Consider the following 22,319-nt stretch of genomic DNA (forward strand, 5'->3'; position numbering starts at 1 on the left):
GGCAGATTCTACTGACAATCAGGTGAATCCTTTTAACAAATGGGAATGTGTGTAGTGTGAAGAAATAGTACCGACTTATACCTGCTACACCTGACAAATTAAATACTGACTGGCATCACAAACATACTTAGTAAAATCATGAAGAACTTGTCTGATGTCGTCATTCTGCTTCTTGAGAAGGTCGAGGTCGTGGACGGCCCGCTGGAGGCGCTGAGCGAGCCTGGGGTCGCTGGAGGTCGCCGAGGGGCCGGGAGGTGCAAGTAGTGCCACACCCACTAACCATATCACACCCACAGCCCCGCCCACACGCCACGCCCACCCACCCACCCACCGCATCCTCTCACACCTGTAATGAGAGAGATTGATGTTACCGTTACATATTGTTATTGTTCTACTGAGAACACTCGACTTGATACACTGTTATCCAAAACACATTGTCTGTGTTATGAAATGAAAGCACAGAATTACTAGCTGTAAACGGACAAAGACGATGCTCATGTTTCCTTCTTGCTTGATACCTGCTTGATGGGGTTCTGGGAGTTGCTCTACTCCCCAAGCCCGGCCCGAGGACAGGCTTGACTTGTGAGAGTTGGGTCCATCAGGCTGTTGCTTGGAGCGGTCTGCAGGCCCACATATCCTCCACAGCCCGGTTGGTCCGGCACTTTTTCTAGAAAACAGTCTAGTTTTCTCTTGAAGATGTCCACGGTTGTTCCGGCAATATTTCTTATAGTCGCTGGTAGGACGTTGAACAACCGCGGACCTCTGATGTTTATACAGTGTTCTCTGATTTTGCCTATGGCACCTCTGCTCGACACTGGTTCTATTCTGCATTTTTTTCCATATAGTTCAATCCAGTATGTTGTTATTTTACTGTGTAGATTCGGGACCTGGCCCTCCAGTATTTTCCATGTGTATATTATTTGGTATCTCTCTCATCTCCTTTCTAGTGAGTACATTTGGAGAGCTTTGAGACGATCCCAATAATTTAAGTACTTTATCTCGTCTATGAGTGCCGTATATGTTCTCTGTATTCCCTCTATTTCAGCAATCTCTTCTGCTCTGAAGGAGGAAGTGAGTACTGAGCAGTACTCAAGACGGGACAACACAAGTGACTTGAAGAGTACAACCATTGTGATAGGATCTCTGGATTTGAAAGTTCTCGTAATCCATCCTATCATTTTTCTGGCTGTCGCAATATTTGCTTAATTATGCTCCCTAAACGTTAGGTCGTCGGACATCATTATTCCCAAATCCTTGACATGCTGTTTTCCTATTATGGGCAGATTCGATTGTGTTTTGTACCCTGTATTTTGTTTCAGGTCCTCATTTTTGCCGTACCTGAGTACCAGAAATTTATCACTGTTAAACATCATGTTATTTTCTGCTGCCCAGTCGAAAACTTTGTTAATATCTGTTTGTAGTTTTTCAATGTCTTCAGCAGAGATAATTTTCATGCTGATTTTTGTACCATCTGCAAAGGATGACACGAAGCTGTGCCTTGTATTTTTGTCTATATCTGATATAAGAATAAGGAAAAGCTGCGGTGCAAGGACTGTACCCTGAGGTACAGAGATTGTAACTGTGCTCGGACTCGATTTTATTTGATTGACAGTTACTCTTTGTGTTCTGTTCGACAGGAAATTTAGTATCCAGCGTCCTACTTTACCAGTTATCCCCACTGACCTCCTTTTGTGTGCTGTCACCCCATGATCACATGTCGAATGCCTTTGCAAAGTTGTGTATACAACATCTGCATTCCGTTTTTCTTCTAATGCCTTAGTGATTTTGTCGTAATCACGACAATTGAACAATTCAACTGTTTCTGAACAAAGTGTGTGCACGAATTTCCAGCTGTCGTTGTGTGCATAACTGTTTCGTCATTTACTACCACCCCGCACCTCGCATACCCGCCCCACTCTCCATCCATGGACAACGGTGTCAGTAACTCTTGGAAGAGGTAAAATATCAAAACCTACAAGTAATTACCATTACGGTCGAAGACTTCATCTCTTATTAAGAGGTAACTTTGAATATCAATGTAACATGAAATAATTAGTATCTCAAAACAAACCATAATCTAGTATAATTAAACATTTATATAAACAATTACTTTGATTATGGCAGCTTAATATGCATTAAAATATGACAATAACACAACATTATTTTTCACGAAGCTACTCACTGGTCCATTAAAGGCTATTTCTATGAAACGTCAGACTTCAGCTATGATAAGCATTTGCAAAGTTTGTTATAATGTGTGATCAAAGGCAGCTGCTCGGTGAACCCCAGGGAAAGGTAGGCAGCCTGCTGCTCACCGGGGTCGCTGCCCCCCTGGACCCCGGGGCAAGGTAGGCAGCCTGCTGCTCACCGGGGTCGCTGCCCCCTGAACCCCGGGGCAAGGTAGGCAGCCAGCTGCTCACCGGGGTCGCTGCCCCCTGAACCCCGGGGCAAGGTAGGCAGCCTGCTGCTCACCGGGGTCGCTGCCCCCTGGACCCCGGGGAAAGGTAGGCAGCCTGCTGCTCACCGGGGTCGCTGCCCCCCTGGACCCCGGGGCAAGGTAGGCTGCCTGCTGCTCACCGGGGTCGCTGCCCCCTGAACCCCGGGGCAAGGTAGGCAGCCTGCTGCTCACCGGGGTCGCTGCCCCCTGAACCCCGGGGCAAGGTAGGCAGCCTGCTGCTCACCGGGGTCGCTGCCCCCTGAACCCCGGGGCAACGAGGGCGCCCCCGCACTCACACTATACATCAAGGTGGCCTCTTAACTACCAATATATCCGCCCGAGCCGGTAATTTTAGTTAAAAAACGGACGGGTAAAAAAAAACTGTTTATCTAATATGGGCCAACTTAGTTATTTCTACTTAAATATAAACGTGAAGTTTTTATCTATTGATTAGATAAAAACTTATTTCGGGTGGGTTGAGTTTTAGGAAAAAACAGGGTCGTTTGCCGGCTTACATGTGAGCAGTTAGAAGTTTTCCACTTTCGCGTCTACTGTAGAGCCGAGGCCGCTCGCGTCTACTGTAGAGCCGAGGCCGCTCGCGTCTACTGTAGAGCCGAGGCCGCTCGCGTCTACTGTAGAGCCGAGGCCGCTCGCGTCTACTGTAGAGCCGAGGCCGCTCGCGTCTACTGTAGAGCCGAGGCCGCTCGCGTCTACTGTAGAGCCGAGGCCGCTCGCGTCTACTGTAGAGCCGAGGCCGCTCGCGTCTACTGTAGAGCCGAGGCCGCTCGCGTCTACTGTAGAGCCGAGGCCGCTCGCGTCTACTGTAGAGCCGAGGCCGCTCGCGTCTACTGTAGAGCCGAGGCCGCTCGCGTCTACTGTAGAGCCGAGGCCGCTCGCGTCTACTGTAGAGCCGAGGCCGCTCGCGTCTACTGTAGAGCCGAGGCCGCTCGCGTCTACTGTAGAGCCGAGGCCGCTCGCGTCTACTGTAGAGCCGAGGCCGCTCGCGTCTACTGTAGAGCCGAGGCCGCTCGCGTCTACTGTAGAGCCGAGGCCGCTCGCGTCTACTGTAGAGCCGAGGCCGCTCGCGTCTACTGTAGAGCCGAGGCCGCTCGCGTCTACTGTAGAGCCGAGGCCGCTCGCGTCTACTGTAGAGCCGAGGCCGCTCGCGTCTACTGTAGAGCCGAGGCCGCTCGCGTCTACTGTAGAGCCGAGGCCGCTCGCATCTACTGTAGAGCCGAGGCCGCTCGCGTCTACTGTAGAGCCGAGGCCGCTCGCGTCTACTGTAGAGCCGAGGCCGCTCGCGTCTACTGTAGAGCCGAGGCCGCTCGCGTCTACTGTAGAGCCGAGGCCGCTCGCGTCTACTGTAGAGCCGAGGCCGCTCGCGTCTACTGTAGAGCCGAGGCCGCTCGCGTCTACTGTAGAGCCGAGGCCGCTCGCGTCTACTGTAGAGCCGAGGCCGCTCGCGTCTACTGTAGAGCCGAGGCCGCTCGCATCTACTGTAGAGCCGAGGCCGCTCGCGTCTACTGTAGAGCCGAGGCCGCTCGCGTCTACTGTAGAGCCGAGGCCGCTCACGTCTACTGTAGAGCCGAGGCCGCTCGCATCTACTGTAGAGCCGAGGCCGCTCGCGTCTACTGTAGAGCCGAGGCCGCTCGCGTCTACTGTAGAGCCGAGGCCGCTCGCGTCTACTGTAGAGCCGAGGCCGCTCGCGTCTACTGTAGAGCCGAGGCCGCTCGCGTCTACTGTAGAGCCGAGGCCGCTCGCATCTACTGTAGAGCCGAGGCCGCTCGCGTCTACTGTAGAGCCGAGGCCGCTCGCGTCTACTGTAGAGCCGAGGCCGCTCGCGTCTACTGTAGAGCCGAGGCCGCTCGCGTCTACTGTAGAGCCGAGGCCGCTCGCATCTACTGTAGAGCCGAGGCCGCTCGCGTCTACTGTAGAGCCGAGGCCGCTCGCGTCTACTGTAGAGCCGAGGCCGCTCGCGTCTACTGTAGAGCCGAGGCCGCTCGCGTCTACTGTAGAGCCGAGGCCGCTCGCGTCTACTGTAGAGCCGAGGCCGCTCGCATCTACTGTAGAGCCGAGGCCGCCCAGTGCCTAGTTCTCCCGTGAAGAGTTTAACCTTTGTTTTTTTTCTTTTTAAGATTTTCAGCACAAGGTTAAACGACCAGTAGAGTGATCCTCAGCTTTCTCATTAACCTTATAACACCTGCACTCCTCGCTGGGTGTGTTCCTCGGTCCCACCGTCTCTCTCACCCCAGACACCTGCACTCCTCGCTGGGTGTGTTCCTCGGTCCCACCGTCTCTCTCACCCCAGACACCTGCACTCCTCGCTGGGTGTGTTCCTCGGTCCCACCGTCTCTCTCACCCCAGACACCTGCACTCCTCGCTGGGTGTGTTCCTCGGTCCCACCGTCTCTCTCACCCCAGACACCTGCACTCCTCGCTGGGTGTGTTCCTCGGTCCCACCGTCTCTCTCACCCCAGTAACGGGTTTTTACTGTGAAGTTTACGAATATGATATATCGATTACGAATATGAGATATGATGATATGTTTACGAATATGATAACATCCGTTTTCTATGTACAGTATAGGCTAGGCGTACTACAGAGCACGCGTAACCTCTGTTTCTGTTCCAGAGAGAACACCTACATCTTGAGTGTTTCAAGACGATCCCAGTAATTTGGATGTTTTTCTGCATCTATGAACAAAGTCAAGTTCATCTGTATAACTCCTAGTTGTCATTTGTGCTACCGTGAAAGTGAATGTGATCACAGAGCAACATTCCAACCGAGAGAGCATCAGTGACCTGATGAGTTAGCTGGTTAGCAATACCTTTCATTTATTTATTTATTTATATATAAGAAGGTACATTGAGTTTGTGAGAATACATAGCATAGTATTTACAATCTTGTAAAGCCACTAGTACGCGCAGCGTTTCGGGCAGGTCCTTAATCTAACAGATAATTTTAAGTAGGTAAATTCTAGCAGAATTAATAAAATGATAACAGATACATTGCAAGGAAAAAATGAGATGAGAGAGATTAGTAAGTATATTAAAGCACATTGGTATATTAAAGCTCTGATTGATTACATTGACAGCTTGATTGGTAATTTAAACAAGATTAATAGGCACCATACAGCAGATTGATAGCACATATAAGAAGACAGCAATGATCACAATGATAAAGACGTTCGGATTGGGTACATAAAGATTGGGAGATTGGGTAGCACTAGATACAGTGCAATTTTAAAGCAACAAGGTAAAAAACTATGAAGATGAAATTAGGAACTTTTTAGTTTTGTTTTTGAATGACGCAAAAGTTGGACAGCTTTTCAAATCATTAGAGAGTGAGTTCCATAGACTGGGTCCCTTTATTTGCATGGAGTGTTTACACAAAATAAGTTTGACTCTGGGGATATCAAAAAGATATTTATTTCTGGTGTGGTGATAATGGGTCCTATTGCATCTGTCCAGGGAGAGTTTCAGAGCAGGATTTGCATTTAAGAACAGGGTTTTGTAAATGTAGTTGACACAAGAGAATTTGTGGAGTGAGATTATGTTTAGCATGTTTAGGGAGTTAAACAAGGGGGGCTGTGTGTTGTCTGAAAGCAGAATTTGTTGTTATTCTGATAGCAGATTTTGCCTGGGTGATGACGGACTTGAGGTGGTTTGCAGTGGTTGAACCCCATGCACAGATACCATAATTAAGATAGGGATAGATTAGCGCATAATATAGAGACACGAGAGCAGAGTTAGGTACATAATATCTGATTTTGGAGAGTATCCCAACTGTTTTAGAGACTTTCTTAGTTATGTGTTGTATGTGGGTACTGAAGTTTAGTCTCTTGTCTAGGAATAGGCCGAGAAACTTTCCATCATTTTTATTGCTAATGTTTACATTGTCTATCTGAAGCTTTCGCTTTGATGTCCAAAGAGCTTGGAAAGGATGTGGGAGGAAGAAGGATGGGGCGATGAAATTCTTGGAAGAGGATTTGGATGTGGAGAGAGGAGGCTTGAAAGTTCGGTGGCCCGTCCACCTTGGATTGGAGATGTTTTTTCAGTCAAAGCCTGTAGCTTAAGTTCTTCTTGGGCGGCAGGAGGCTAGTGGTGGGGCAGGGTGATGTCGTCCTGGTTCACTTGAGGTGGTCTGTCTGGCTTGGAGGAGGCGTCTTCCTTATTGAGATGGTGAGAGGTAAGTTCACTGTTGCTTGGTGGTGTCTCGGCCAGGAGGTATTCGCATGTACTTCCCGAATGTTAGCGGTGGTATTGGTATTCCTGTCGGGTCTTCATCTTCTTCCAGGAAGGTCACTTGTCCCCTCTTGAAGTCGAATTTAGGGTCGATGTATGCACTCTCCAGAGCGCAGAGGTCTACATAGCGTTCCACGGTCTCGTGGTGGACAAACACAGGGTAAGGAATGGTGGTGCTGAGCTGGTTCATGATCCTGTTGCATACTAAGGCAATGACCATTCTTGTGCTTCGATTGCCGTTGAAATTGCCACCGTGATTGAGGTAAAGTCCATAGCAGGGCACTTTCTTGCTTGATTTGCTTGGGTTTAGGTCGAAGTCTGGGGCCTCATATGTGAAGGTCTCAGCCAGGGCTTCTTGGAACTCTGCATCTGAATCTGATTCTGTTTCCACTTGCTGACTTTTTGGTCTCCTTTTTGCTCTCATTTTCTTCCGTCTCTGGCTGGTGGGGGCAGGTGATGAGGTTGACTGGTCTGCTGTGGTGGTAGTCTGGGTGGATGCTGTTGCCTGGGTGACTTGTGCTGGGTTCGACTCCGGTGGTGGTGGTTGCGGTATGACTGCGGTTACTGTTGGTGTTGGAATTTCGTCTGTTTGGGTTGAAGCAGCGTTGTGATGTTGAAATAGGTCTGCTGGTATCAACATTGTAGGCAGGTTGTTCTGGGCGAGCAGCCTGTTCAGTATTCTCACGTATTTTGCGTTGTCTTTTCCCGCCTCTCTCTCAGCTACACTGATCAGGCATGGGATGAGAGTGGTGTTGGTCGAGGCCGCTGATTGGTTGACAGTCAAGTTGGTTGGCTGAGCTGCAGTCGCCTGTGCCCTGGGTCCCCATTGGGGGGTGGTCTGGCCTGGTGTGGACGTCTGTGTAGCAGGAGCAGAAGCGTTGGGAAGCACTGGAAACGATGTAGCTTGGATGTTGAAGCTCGCCGGCTGATTGGTTGTTGGGTTGGCAGTTACTGTTTTATTTATTTCATCTAGTCGTACTTGGCAGTCAATGGAGACGGCGATGTGAGCTCCTCCACAATTGAGGCACAGTTTGGTGGTTGACCGGCAGGTTTTGAAGTGATGATCCTGGGTACAAATGCTGCATTTAACCTCTGCTTGTTGGCAGTTCTTGGTATCATGATCGTACTTGTAGCACTTAAAGCACTGGCGAATGTTGTAGTACCGTTCCTTCTTTACAGTGTCAGGTGTGATGGAAATATCCAGACATCTAAATCCATTTTCCACAGCTTGGGTCGCTGCAGCAGCTGTTGTGAAGGTGACCTTGAGAGTAGGCCTAGGGTTGTCGTTGTTCTTGATGACCTTGACTGTAGCAGCAGTCAGAGCCGGGTTTCTGGTGTTGATACTATCAAGTATGGTACCAGGGTCTTGGGTGGCGATGTAGACACTTGTGTGGCTGACGAAGATAGTTCGTTCAGCCAAGTAGCGACGGTTAGGAGTGATGATCAGGTTGGAGTTTCGTAGGGCGTCCTGGTGTTCTGGTGCAAACAGTTGCTCCAGAGCTTGCTCGCTTGAATAAAGAAGTACAGCGCCGTCAGCATCGTCACGGATGTCCAACGGGGCTGCATTCGTGATGTCAACGATTTTCCTTAGTAATTGGGGTCCGGTGTAAGTGGTTTCGTCACGAAACCGGACCTTTATGCGGTAAATCATGGCTCTACGTTGCTGCCTAATATTTACCCACCCGGCAGTGCTGGGTGCAGAGAGCCTGATCTAGGTTTTCGGTTCGGTCTTTCTTTTAATCTTCTCAATTAATCTCTATCTGAAGCTGAATTGCATTTGTAGATTTGCTTCCAAATAAGATGTAGTAGGTCTTTTCTATGTTAAGTGTTAGTTCGTTGGTTGACATCCATAAGTGGACTTTTTTTAGTTCATTATTAACAATACCATTTAGTGTATGTGGGTTGGGGTTAGAGTAGATGAGGGTAGTATCATCAGAAAACAAAATAGGTTTCAGAATGTTAGAGACATTAGGCAGATCATTGATGTATATAAGAAATAGGAGAGGTCCCAAGATGCTGCCCTGTGGCACTCCAACGGTTATTGGTAGAGTGGGAGAGGTTATATTATTGATGGCTACACATTGGTGTCTATCACTAAGATAGGATTGGATATAGTCCAGTGCATGGCCTCGGATTCCATAATGATGGAGTTTACGTAAGAGGTAATTGTGATTAACAGTATCAAAGGCCTTTCTCAGGTCAATAAAGAGTCCAATCGGAAACTCATTTTTGTCAAGGGCTGAGTAAATTAAATGAAGGAGACTAATAATTGCATCGTTGGTACTCTTTTGGGAGCGGAAGCCAAACTGACAGGGGCTAAGAATGTCGAATTTTACGAGATAGGAGTAGAGCTGTTTGTAGATAATTTTTTCAAATATTTTTGATAGTATGGGTAGGTGTGATATTGGTCTATAATTGTTTATGTCTGCCGGATTACCTCCTTTATGAACTGACGTTACTCTTGCTTTTTTAAGGATATCAGGGAAGGTATGACACTCAAGGGATTTGTTGAACAGCAGAGCTATAGGTGGCGCAAGGGCATGGGAGGCGCTCTTGTATACAATGGATGAGATTTCACTGATGTTCCCAGCTTTGGTTTTTAGTGAGTGTATGATGGACACAACATCTGTCGGGCTGACTGGTGAAAGGAGAAGAGAGTTTGGATAGCTGCCTGAGAGATATGTGTTGATATGTGAAAGAGTCTGTGGGATTTTACTGGCAAGGTTAGCACCAACCGATGAAAAGAAGCTATTAAATTCATTCGCCATTTCTAAATCAATTGACGGTGTAAAGCCATCCTTAGAGAGTGTTATATGGTTGTGGGAGTGTTGTTTAGTTCCTAGGATATTAGAGATGGTATTCCATGTGCTTTTCATGTTGCCTTTTGCTTCTTTGAATCTAGTCTCATAATATGAAAGTTTAGCTTTTCTTATGATACTGGTAAGCACTGGTGAGTACCTTTTAACTACCTCCGATGCATGAGAATTTTAGGCCTTACAAACTTACATTCTAAACTTGAAAAGAAATGTATGAATATAATATTAGTGAGCTTCCATACTAATTAGTTAAGTAAACCAAAGATCTCTTACTAATGCGTCCAGGCTTTTACCCAAGGAATTGGTTATTCGATATTGTTTAAATCTCTGAATTACTGCTATACTGACGTGTGAAATTTTCCTAAAATATAAATTATTTAGTTTTATTAAAGCGACTGAGGTAACCCTAAAGATGTGAACGAAGAATTCGAAATTATGTCGCTTTGGTAATCACCTTTACGAGAGGTAATCACCCTTACGAGAGGTAATCACCCTTACGAGAGGTAATCACCCTTACGAGAGGTAATCACCCTTACGAGAGGTAATCACCCTTACGAGAGGTAATCACCCTTACGAGAGGTAATCACCCTTACGAGAGGTAATCACCCTTACGAGAGGTAATCACCCTTACGAGAGGTAATCACCCTTTTGGTAATCACCCTTGTTAATACTAATATATAATAGTAAATCAATATTTGATTTGTGTACTATTGTTCACCTGGTTGATGCAGGCGATGAGTCACAATAACGTGGCTGAAGTATGTTGACCAGACCACACACTAGAAGTTGAAGGGACGACGACGTTTCGGTCCGTCCTGGACCATTCTCAAGTCGATTGTGATGAGGACAGGTAGGGACAGGCAACCTGGTTGATACCTGGTTGATGGGGTTCTGGGAATTCTTCTACTCCCCAAGCCCGGCCCGAGGCCAGGCTTGACTTTTGAGAGTTTGGTCCACCAGGCTGTTGCTTGGAGCGGCCCGCAGGGCCACATACCCTCCACAGCCCGGTTGGTCCGGCACTCCTTGGAGGAAACAATCGAGTTTCCTCTTGAAAATGTCCACGGTTGTTCCGGCAATATTTCTTATGCTCGCTGGGAGGGTGTTGAACAACCGCGGACCCCTGATGTTTATACAGTGTTCTCTGATTGTGCCTATGGCACCTCTGCTCTTCACTGGTTCTATTCTGCATTTTCTTCCATATCGTTCACTCCAATACGTTGTTATTTTACTGTGTAGATTTGGTACTTGGCCCTCCAGTATCTTCCAGGTGTATATTATTTGATATCTCTCTCGTCTTCTTTCTAGTGAGTACATTTGGAGAGCTTTGAGACGATCCCAATAATTTAGGTGCTTTATCGCGTCTATGCGTGCCGTATATGTTCTCTGTATTCCCTCTATTTCAACAATCTCTCCTGCTCTGAAGGGGGGAAGTGAGTACTGAGCAGTACTCAAGACGGGACAATACAAGTGACTTGAAGAGTACAACCATTGTGATGGGATCCCTGGATTTGAAAGTTCTCGTAATCCATCCTATCATTTTTCTGGCTGACGCAATATTTGCTTGGTTATGCTCCTTAAACGTTAGGTCGTCAGACATTATTATTCCCAAATCCTTTACATGCTGTTTTCCTACTATGGGTACATTTGATTGTGTTTTGTACTCTGTATTATGTTTAAGGTCCTCATTTTTACCGTACCTGAGTACCTGGAATTTATCACTGTTAAACATCATGTTATTTTCTGATGCCCAATCGAAAACTTTATTAATATCAGCTTGAAGTTTTTCAATGTCCTCAACCGAGATAATTTTCATACTGATTTTTGTGTCATCTGCAAAGGATGATACGAAGCTGTGACTTGTATTTTTGTCTATATCTGATATGAGAATAAGGAAAAGCAGCGGTGCAAGGACTGTACCCTGAGGTACAGAGCTTTTAACTGCACTTGCACTAGATTTTATATGGTTGACCGTTACTCGCCGAGTCCTGTTTGACAGAAAACTGAGTATCCAGCGTCCTACTTTACCGGTTATTCCAATTGACTTCATTTTGTGTGCTATCACGCCATGGTCACATTTATCGAAAGCCCTTGCGAAGTCCGTGTATATCACATCAGCATTCTGTTTTTCTTCTAATGCCTCAGTGACTTTGCCGTAGTGCTCAAGTAGCTGTGAGAGGCATGATCTTCCCGCTCGAAATCCATGTTGGCCTGGATTGTGAAGGTCATTGGTCTCCATGAAATTGGTGACCTGACTCCTAATCACTCTCTCAAATACTTTTATGATGTGCGATGTTAGTGCAACTGGTCTATAATTCTTTGCCAATGCTTTGCTTGTTGAAGGTCAGTTGAAGCTCTGAACTCAACATGTGCTGGACCAAATGTCAGTGGAAAATAGAAACTGTATTTGTAAAGAGCAAGTCCAAATAAGGTGGTTGAGAATTAATACCACAGTGTAACCTGTCTTCTTAAAAATGGCGTCTGAATTTTGCCGTTTGCCCGTATGGCCGAAAATGGACGTAATTTGAAAATGAAAAATAATTGAAAATAAACTGAAGCCAGTGAAAATAAATTGTATTTTTTTTTTCTTAAAAAAATACAGAAAGTTAAGGATTCTCTGGTAGGTTAGGAGGGCAAGAAGTTCTCCTAAGGTTTCAAAACGTCATGAAAACCGTTAATTGAAAGTTTCCTCCTTTCCTTTTTGAAAGCGAAAAGCGACATAATTTTAAGAGGACAGGTTGCACTCACACACGTACAGTTCGGAGACTGAAACGTCACTATTTCATGTATTTACTATTTGTGCCTGAAAGATCGAGCTGTTAGCTCCTGGACCCCGCCTTTCTAATCGTCGGTTGTCTAATGTACTGACTCCAGATCTACTTTTTTCTCTTTCATATCTACTATATATATTTCTCTCGAACACACACACACAATGAAACAGATGGTAATGAATGAGGTAATGAAACAATTGACAACACTGGATGCAACTAAAGCAGTTGAACCAGACAAAGCATCACCGTGGATACTAAAAGAACCAGCGCAGGCCCTCAGCGTGCCTCTGGCAATGATCTTTAATGAGTCGCTTATGTCAGGAGAATTGCCCAGTTGCTGGAAGAAGGCAAATGTCATACCAATCTTCAAGAAAGGTGATAGGGAGGAGGCACTTAACTATAGGCCTGTATCACTGACAAGCATCCCCTGTAAAATACTGGAAAGAATAATTAGGCTACGACTGGTTGCACACCTGGAGAACGTTAGGTTTGTGAACAAACATCAACATGGGTTCTGGAAAAGGAAATCGTGCCTAACAAATCTTTTGGAATTCTATGATAAAATAACGAGGATAAGACAGGACAGAGATGGTTGGGCAGACTGCATATTTCTGGACTGCCAAAAAGCCTTTGATACAGTACCGCACATGAGACTGCTGTTCAAACTCGAGAGGCAGGCGGGGGTGGGAGCAAAGGTCCTAGCATGGATAAGGAACTGCCTAACAGGAAGGAGCCAAAGAGGGCGAGAGAGCCAAAGAGGGGTAAGGGGGCGAGAAGTCGGACTAGCGAACAGTAACGAGTAAAGTCCCACAAGGATCGTTGCTGGGACCAATTCTATTTCTAGTATATGTTAACGACATGTTTACAGGAGTAGAGTCCTACATGTCGATGTTCGCAGATGACGCAAAGTTGATGAGAAGAGTTGTGACAGATGAGGATTGCAGGATCATCCAAGAGGACTTGAACAGGTTGTAGAGATGGTCAGAGAAATGGCTACTGGAGTTCAGCATGAGCAGGGAACTGCCTACCTATGACGACGCGAGAAAGAGACCTGGGCGTGGACGTAACACCTAATCTATCTCCTGAAGCCCATATAAATAGGATAACGACAGCAGCGTACTCTACACTGGCAAAAGTTAGAAAATCATTCAGAAACCTAAGTAAGGAGGCATTTAGGGTGCTTTACACTGCCTACCTGAAGCCAGTCTTAGAGTATGCCGCCTCATCATGGAGTCCCCATCTGAAGAAGCATATAAGGAAACTGGAAAAGGTTCAGAGGTTTGCAACGAGACTCGTCCCAGAGCTACGAGGGATGGGGTATGAGGAGGGAACTGTGCCTTACGACACTAGAAAGAAGAAGGGAGAGGGGGGACATGATAGGAATGTATAAAATACTCAGGGGGATTGACAGAGTGGACATAGACGAAATGTTCACACAGAATAGTAACAGAACGAGGGAACATGGGTGGAAGCTGGAAATTCAGATGAGTCACAGGGATGTTAGGAAGTTTTCTTTTAGCGTGAGAGTAGTGGAAAAATGGAATGCACTTAAGGAACAGGTTGTGGAAGCAAATACTATTCATAATTTTAAAACTAGATATGATAGGGAAATAGAATCATAGTCATTACTGTAAACATCCGATGCTCGAAAGACGGGATCCAAGAGTCACTGCTCGATCCTACAGACACAATTAGGTGAGTACATTACACACACACACACTCAGATTCATTCAGAATCTTGTATGCCACATATGTAAGACCAATCCTGGAGTATGCGGCCCCAGCATGGAGCCCGTACCTTGTCAAGCACAAGACGAAGCTGGAAAAAGATCAGAGGTATGCCACCAGACTAGTCCCAGAACTAAGAGGCTTTCTTAGTATCCACTTTCCTCGGAACTGAGTTACGAGGAAAGGCTGCGGGAAATGCACTTTACGACACTGGAAGCCAGAAGAGTAAGGGGAGACATGATCACTACCTACAAAATCCTTAGGAGAATTGACAGGGTAGACAAGCATAAACTATTCAACACTGGTGGGACGCGAACAAGGGGACACAGGTGGAAACTGAGTACCCACATGAGCCACGAGGACGTTAGAAAGAACTTTTTCAGTGTCAGAGTAATTAACAGGTGGAATGCATTAGGCAGTGATGTGGTGGAGGCTGACTCCATACACAGTTTTAAATGTAGATACGATAGATCCCAGTAGGCTTAGGAATCTGTACACCACTTGATTGACAGTTGAGAGGCGGGACCAAAGAGCCAGAGCTCAACTCCCGCAAGCACAAATAGTTGAGTACAAACACACACACACACACACACACACACACACACACACACACACACACACACACACACACACACACACACACACACACACACGCAGAATGCAGTCCATAACAGCTAACTCCCATGTACCTATTTACTGCTAGGTGAACAAGGGCATTAGTTCAAAGAAACTGCCCATTTGTGTCTGCCTTGGCTGGGAATACAGAGAACATATACGGCACACACACACAATAAAGCACCTAAACTATTGGGATTGTTTCAAAGCTCTCCAAATGTACTCACTAGAAAGGAGACGAGAGAGATATCAAATAATATATATATGGAATTAACTGGAAGAGCCAGGGGCCAGATTCACGAAAGCACTTACGCAAGTACTTACGAACGTGTACATCTTTCCTCAATCTTTGACGGCTTTGGTTACATTTATTAAACAGTTTACAAGCATGAAAACTTGTCAATCAACTATTGTTATTGTTATAAACAGCCTCCTGGTGCTTCAGTGCTCATTAACTGTTTAATAATTGTAAACAAAGTCGCCAAAGATTGAGGAAAGATGTACACGTTCGTAAGTGTTTGCGTAAGTGCTTTCGTGAATCTGGCTCCAGGTTCCAAATTTGCATAGTAGAATAACAGCAAATTGGAGTGAACAATATGGAAGGAAATGCAGAATAGTGAGTGAGAAGTAGAGGCGCCACAGGCACAACTTGAGAATATTGCATGAAGCTTTACAAAGAGATCTACATCAACTCCACACATGGTCAGAAGACTGGTAAATGCTTTTTAATATTGACAAATGCAAGACCCTGCATGTGGGACATAGCAACCCACGCCACAACTACCAAATTAATAACATTGCCGGAAAATATTGCCGGAACAGAAATATTGCCGGAACAACCGTGGACATCTTCAAAAGGAAACTAGATTTATTCCTCCAAGGAGTGCCGGACCAACCGGGCTGTGGTGGGTATGTGGGACTGCGGGCCGCTCCAAGCAACAGCCTAGTGGACCAAACTCTCACAAGTCAAGCCTGGCCTCGGGCCGGGTTTGGGGAGTAGAACTCCCAGAACCCCATCAACAAGGTATCAACATTACCTGACAACAGATATATAGAGAGAAGGACCTCGGAGTCAAAATCCACCACTCACTGACAGTTGCACAGCAGCAGGAGCAACAGTCAAAAAAGTTAACCAAACACTTGGAGTAATCAAGCACACCTTTGATTTAATGGAAAAGAAGGTAGTGATTCATTGTATAAATCTCTGGTGCGCCCCCATTTGGATTACTGTATTCATGCATGGAGACGTCATCTTGAGAAGGCCATAGCTGCTCTGGAGAAAGTGCAACACCGAACAACAAAAATAATTCGAGAACTAAGTCACCTCGCATATCAGGAACAGTTGTTAAGGGCCACAGGGTTAACAGCATTACAAACCAGGCATGACAGGGCAAGTATTGAAACTTAAAATAATGAACAATTTGGAGGATGTTGATCCGGACAATTTCTTCAGAAGGTCAGATGTAACAAAAATGGAGCAACGGTTTCAAACTCAACAAGCCACAGTGTAGGACTGAGAACAGGAGATGCTTTTTCTCCCACAAGGTTATGAACCTGTGGAACCGCCTACCTGCCGAAGCCGTAAATACCAAAATTCTGTTTAATGTTAAAGTCCAACTGGAAAACTTCAATAATACAAAAGGGGGGACCTTCGACAAGCCGCCTGCTTCCTGTCCTTGTTGAGGCCACTTGTGTTAGTGGCCCTCAGGTAAATTCAGGAATATCAGAGTTCTACGTTTGTTCAATATCCTCTCGCAAAGTATTAGAAATGTTGGAGAGCAAAAGTGGAATTCTTCAAGCAAGAACTGGCGAGTTTTCTGCAAATAGTGCTGAACCAACCGGGTTGTAGTGTATGTGGGTCTTTGGGCGGCTCCAAGCAACAGCCTGGTGGACCAAGCTCTCACAAGTCAAGCCTGGCCCTAGGCCGGACTTGGAGAGTAGAACAACTCCCAGAACCCCATTCAGGTACAACTGGACATGTGCCCTTAGGACTACGACCTCCGAGCGCTGTCCGCTCGGCCGGGATGCCCTATGTGTGGTTTAGGTAATTTAGGTTTGGGTTTGTATGTTTCATCATTATATTCATTAAAGTTTCTAAAATTATGCACATGAGATCTACAATACTTATATTCAAGTACTGAATCTGAAAGGTGCCTAGATTAAGCTGGACAGCTAGCCAGCCAGCTCGGCCACAAGCCAGGGCAATCCTTCATGCTTGATACTTGCTTAATGGGGTTCTGGGAGTTGTTCTACTCCCCAAGCCCGGACTTGACTTGTGAGTTTGGTCCACTAGGCTGTTGCTTGGAGCGGCCCGCAGGCCCACATATCCACCACAGCCCGGTTGGTCCGGCACTCCTTGAAGAAAACTATCTAGTTTTCTCTTGAAGATGTCCACGGTTGTTCCGGCAATATTTCTTATGCTTGCTGGGAGGACGTTGAACAACCGCGGACCTCTGATGTTTATACAGTGTTCTCTGATTGTGCCTATGGCACCTCTGCTCTTCACTGGTTCTATTCTACATTTTCTTCCATATCGTTCACTCCAGTATGTTGTTATTTTATTGTGTAGATTTGGGACCTGTCCCTCCAGTATCTTCCAGGTGTATATTATTTGGTATCTCTCTCGTCTCCTTTCTAGTGAGTACATTTGGAGAGCTTTGAGACGATCCCAATAATTTTGGTACTTTATCGCGTCTATGCGTGCCGTATATGTTCTCTATATTCCATCCATTTCAGCAATCTCTCCTGCTCTGAAGGGGGAAGTGAGTACTGAGCAGTACTCAAGACGGGACAGCACAAGTGACTTGAAGAGTACAACCATTGTGATGGGATCCCTGAATTTGAAAGTTCTCGTAATCCATCTTATAATTTTTCTGACTGACGCAATACTGTATTTGCTTGGTTATGCTCCCTAAACGTTAGGTCGTCAGACATCATTATTCCCAAATCCTTTACATGTTGCTTTCCTACTATGGGAAAACTTGATTGTGTTTTGTACCCTGTATTATGTTTAAGGTCCTCATTTTTACCGTACCTGAGTACCTGGAATTTATCGCTGTTAAACATCATGTTATTTTCTGATGCCCAGTCGAAAACTTTATTAATATTAGCTTGAAGTTTTTCAATGTCTTCAGCAGAGGTAATTTTCATGTTCATTTTTGTGTCATCTGCAAAGAATGATACGAAGCTGTGACTTGTATTTGAGTCTATATCTGATATGAGAGTAAGGAAAAGCAGCGGTGCAAGGACTATACCCTGAGGTACAGAGCTTTTAACTGCGCTTGGACTCGATTTTATATGGTTGACTGTTACTCTTTGTGTTCTGTTCGACAGAAAACTGAGTATCCAGCGTCCTACTTTACCAGTTATTCCCAATGACCTCATTTTGTGTGCTATCACTCTATGGTCACATTTATCGAATGCCTTTGTGAAGTCCGTGTATACCACAACATTAGGTACCGAGGGCAGGGCATTAAGAGAAAGATCTCGCTCCCGGCCTTAAGCACTAACAGGCAATTACCATCATGTACCAATTCGTGCGAGGCTTCCGCAACAATCTGGAGCCAGATTCACGAAGCAGTTACGCAAGTACTCACGAACGTATACATCTTTCCTCAATATTTGACGGCTTTGGTTACATTTATTAAACAGTCTACAAGCATCAAAACTTCCCAATCAACTGTTGTTAATGTTATAAACAGCCTCCTGGTGCTTCGGAGCTCATTAACGTTTTAATAATTGTAAACAAAGTCACCAAAGATTGAGGAAAGATGTACAGGTTCGTAAGTGCTTGCGTAACTGCTTCGTGACTCTGCCCCCTGATTTTTACCTGAGGGCGTCGTCGTCGGCGTTTACTAGTCGTCCTCGTCGAGGCCACTAGTGGCCTCGACGAGGACAGGAAGCCGGCGGCTTGTTGAAGGTCTGCAGGCTGACATCACACACAACTACACAAACAATTAACAAAACCAAAACTCCAAAAGTCCAACAAAAAAAACTCAACCTCTTTCGTGCCACAATTTTCTTCCTCCAAAACACAAAGAAGCAGCAGCAAGCACCTCATGTTTACAAAGTTGATTATGAATACTGTTGCTCGAATCGCAGTGTCAACCTCTGTATACTGTAGCTTCAATTAAAAGTAGCAGAGTGGTCTACGTCCTCGGCTCAACCTGTCCTCCTAACAGAGCGTCGCATTTTGACGTATACTCTACTTAAGGGGCTAAAATCGTCGTACTAGAAAATGGTAGTGGCTCGCGAAATTGACATACTGTCCCGTTTTCTGTTTTGGGTCCTCTGGTAGGTTAGGATGAGGGCAATTTAATGCGATAGTTTTTTGACGTTGAGAGACCTTAGGATGACGGACTGTACAACCTGGGTACCTGGGTTTAATCCCAGACAGGAATAAAATGGTTGGGCTCGTTTACTTTCATCTGATACATCTGTTCTCCTACAGTAAGTTATGTCCCCAGGAGTTAAGCAACTATTGTGGGTTGAGGAATGTCAGGAGATGGGTAACTATTATATTCTACCCTTTAACTTACCCAATATTATATCCATTGTTTCGTGTTCTGCCTTGTGTTAAAAGTTTCTTTTCACCTCATCCAAAACTGTTGTAACATATCACCTCACCCAAATGCAGGTATAAAATGAAAGCTGTTTAAACTCTGTTTAGTGTTTGCAGGTTATAGTTGTGTGTGTGTAAACTAAAGTCTTTGAAAATGTAAGAAGTTATTACGAAACGCGTTCAAGTGTCGCATCAGACTAGAAATAAAAATGAATTTTGGAGAATATATTTTTCAATTACCATCAACAGTGAAAAGAAACATAAGAAATATTGAGAAAATTCGTGTTAGAATTATTAATCTTACTTTTTCGGTCATATTTAATAATATATGTCTACAGGAAAGACTGCTACCAAAATAAATAAATATATATATATATATATATATATATATATATATATATATATATATATATATATATATATATATACATATATATATATATATATATATATATATATATATATATATATATATATATATATATATATATATATATTGTGACGATAATCTCTTTCAAGAGAGATTGAGCCTGCTCTTGAGCCTACGTTCATTATTCAAGAATAAGATGCTACCTTCAAGATTCGTCTCCCAGTAGCACAAAACGTTTTGACCAGGAGGCAAAACGTACCCGACTCACCCCCTACTCCACTCCCTATATTTATTAAAGTTTCATTGTTCATACTTTGTGTGTCTTCCCTTACTTTACCACAGACAAACAGGCAAGCAGTCTATCTTTTTTTTTTTTTTTTGTAAGTGTGACTAGGCATTGACACCTGCCATTGGAGGACTGCCGAACATCTACACTCCAACACTTCCCCGTCACAATATTATATATATATATATATATATATATATATATATATATATATATATATATATATATATATATATATATATATATATATATGTATATATGTCGTACCTAGTAGCCAGAACGCACTTCTCAGCCTACTATGCAAGGCCCGATTTGCCTAATAAGCCAAGTTTTCATTAAATAATTGTTTTTCGACTACCTAACCTACCTAACCTGACCTAACCTAACTTTTTCGGCTACCTAACCCAACCTAACCTATAAAGATAGGTTAGGTTAGGTTAGGTAGGGTTGGTTAGGTTCGGGCATATATCTACGTTAATTTTAATTCCAATAAAAAGAAATTGACCTCATATATAATGAAATGGGTAGCTTTATCATTTCATAAGAAAAAAATTAGAGAAAATATATTAATTCATGAAAACTTGGCTTATTAGGCAAATCGGGCCTTGCTTAGTAGGCTGAGAAGTGCGTTCTGGCTACTAGGTACGACATATATATATATATAATATATATATATATATATATATATATATATATATATATATATATATATATATATATATATATATATAACCTCAGTTGTGCAGACCTGACAACAGTAACAAACGCCCAGATGGAGTCACCCTGCAGCCATGGAGGGAAGGTAAACAGGTCGTGTGGGACTACACGTGTGCATCCACATTGGCTGATACCTATCTACCTTACAGTGCAGCTGAGGGAGGCGGGGCGGCCACCTTCAGGGAGACCCAGAAAACTAACAAGTACAGGGACCTAGAACGTTGTTACAGGTTCGTGCCAATAGGCTCTGAGACTCTGGGCGCCTGGGGTAAATGTGCACTTAAGTTCCTGAAGGAGCTGGGCGAGGAACTCATTGGGAAGACTAGAGACCCAAGAGCGGCCAGTTTTATGTTCCAGCGCCTCAGTGTCGCTGTTCAGAGGGGAAATGCGTGCTGTATCTTGGGTACGCACCCGACCCCCGAGGAGCTGGACGAAGTCTTCGAACACTGATTGGTATATTGTTATATAAGTGTGTGTTTTCTGTAAACTGTAGCATTGCAATAAAAAAAAAAAAAATAATAGGGGTGGTAGGAGAGGAAAAGATTAAAGTATTCAGTGAGACTCCACAAGGTCTTCTCTGAACACTATTTATTTTCTTCTTCGAGGATGTGGGTCCCTTTAATTAAACCAGTGGTGGTACCCCTATTATATATATATATATATATATATATATATATATATATATATATATATATATATATATATATATATGCGAACAAGCTTGAATGTTCCCCAAGCCAAAATGCAACTGAAAGCTCCACACCCCCAGAAGTGACTCAAACTCAAGACAGCCAGGAGCACTATACAACTGGCGTAACTTGTACCTTAACCACTTGACCAACTGTTACCGTACAAAAGACACTGGTAGCCGAGGCTACATCCCCAACGTCCCAACGGCACTTGGTGGTAAGCTTGGCCATACTTATTTTATCAAATCACCTCACATTGTGGGGCCACGTGAGCAGCACAAATACGAACAGTTTATATATATATATATATATATATATATATATATATATATATATATATATATATATATATATATATATATATATATATATATATATGTTGCACCTAGTAGCCAGAACGCAGTTCTTGGCCTACTATGCAAGGCCCGATTTGACTAATAAGCCAAGTTTTCCTGAATTTCAATATTTTTCAAAAAAATTTCTTATGAAATGATAAAGCTATCCATTTCATTATGTATGACTGAATATTTTTTAAATATGAATTACAACTAACAGAGATATATGACCGAACCCAACCTAACCTAACCTATCTTAACTTAATCTAAACTAACATAACTAAATCAATAATTTATGTTCTTAATATATTATAACAAAAATATATAAAATAAACCAACCGGAAACATTTTATTGAAAATAAAGAAAATCACTCGGCCTATTAGGCAAATCGGGCCTTGCATAGTAGGCCGAGAAGTGCGTTCTGGCTACTAGGTACAACATGTTATATACACACACACCAGTGGGGACCCCATTGCCACACCAACCTTCAGAGGTCGTCTCTTCAGTGCCCTCTGGGGACAGGAAAGAATCCACGGTGTTGCAGGTCATCGAAGCTTCTTTACCGTAGAAATAATATTTAGCGTTACTGTAATGTAGCCACAGATCAGTGTGGCGTTGTTTAAACATATTGGTGACGAGCGGTGGTGAGCGTGACGTCACCAGGAGCAGTATAAATGGAGCACTTCAACTTTGACGCGCGGGAAGCCATAATCAGTCGAGCCTTTACGTCCTGTAATGGAAATGTCAGAGGAA

General features: G+C 44.3%; 2 protein-coding genes across 4 annotated transcripts in view; both read right to left on the minus strand.

Annotated features, from left to right (window-relative positions):
- The window catches only part of FucT6 (alpha-(1,6)-fucosyltransferase 8), a 209,462-nt gene that overhangs the window by 69,326 nt on the left and 117,817 nt on the right, over nucleotides 1–22,319 (minus strand). For 2 of the 3 annotated variants that reach the window (XM_069300842.1, XM_045725926.2), the window contains exon 1: nucleotides 128–336. In XM_069300842.1, coding sequence (XP_069156943.1) covers nucleotides 128–336 — 209 coding nt within the window. Of the gene's footprint in view, nucleotides 1–127; nucleotides 347–22,319 lie in introns of those variants that run through there. The other variant, XM_069300843.1, reaches the window with a different exon arrangement.
- On the minus strand, nucleotides 2,963–22,115 carry LOC123745179 (uncharacterized). The gene is made up of 5 exons (XM_069300518.1): nucleotides 22,052–22,115; nucleotides 7,761–8,156; nucleotides 6,677–7,265; nucleotides 6,076–6,199; nucleotides 2,963–4,525 (listed from the first exon to the last, which is right to left on the minus strand). Exons 1-5 carry the CDS (start codon nucleotides 22,113–22,115, stop codon nucleotides 2,963–2,965), a joined length of 2,736 nt encoding a protein of 911 aa, XP_069156619.1.

Source organism: Procambarus clarkii, chromosome 44, assembly GCF_040958095.1.
Source record: "Procambarus clarkii isolate CNS0578487 chromosome 44, FALCON_Pclarkii_2.0, whole genome shotgun sequence".
Classification (NCBI taxonomy): domain Eukaryota; kingdom Metazoa; phylum Arthropoda; class Malacostraca; order Decapoda; family Cambaridae; genus Procambarus; species Procambarus clarkii.

Bases quoted from the DNA above. Each gene is read 5' to 3' on its own strand.
- LOC123745179 (XM_069300518.1), bottom strand. From the start codon at position 22,115: ATGACCTGCAACACCGTGGATTCTTTCCTGTCCCCAGAGGGCACTGAA. The intron at 8,157-22,051 runs GTTGGTGTGGCA...TGTTTGCACCAG, and splicing joins TGAAGAGACGACCTCTGAAG to AACACCAGGACGCCCTACGA. The intron at 6,200-6,676 runs GTACATGCGAAT...CTCCAAAATCAG, and splicing joins CCACCGCTAACATTCGGGAA to ATATTATGTACCTAACTCTG.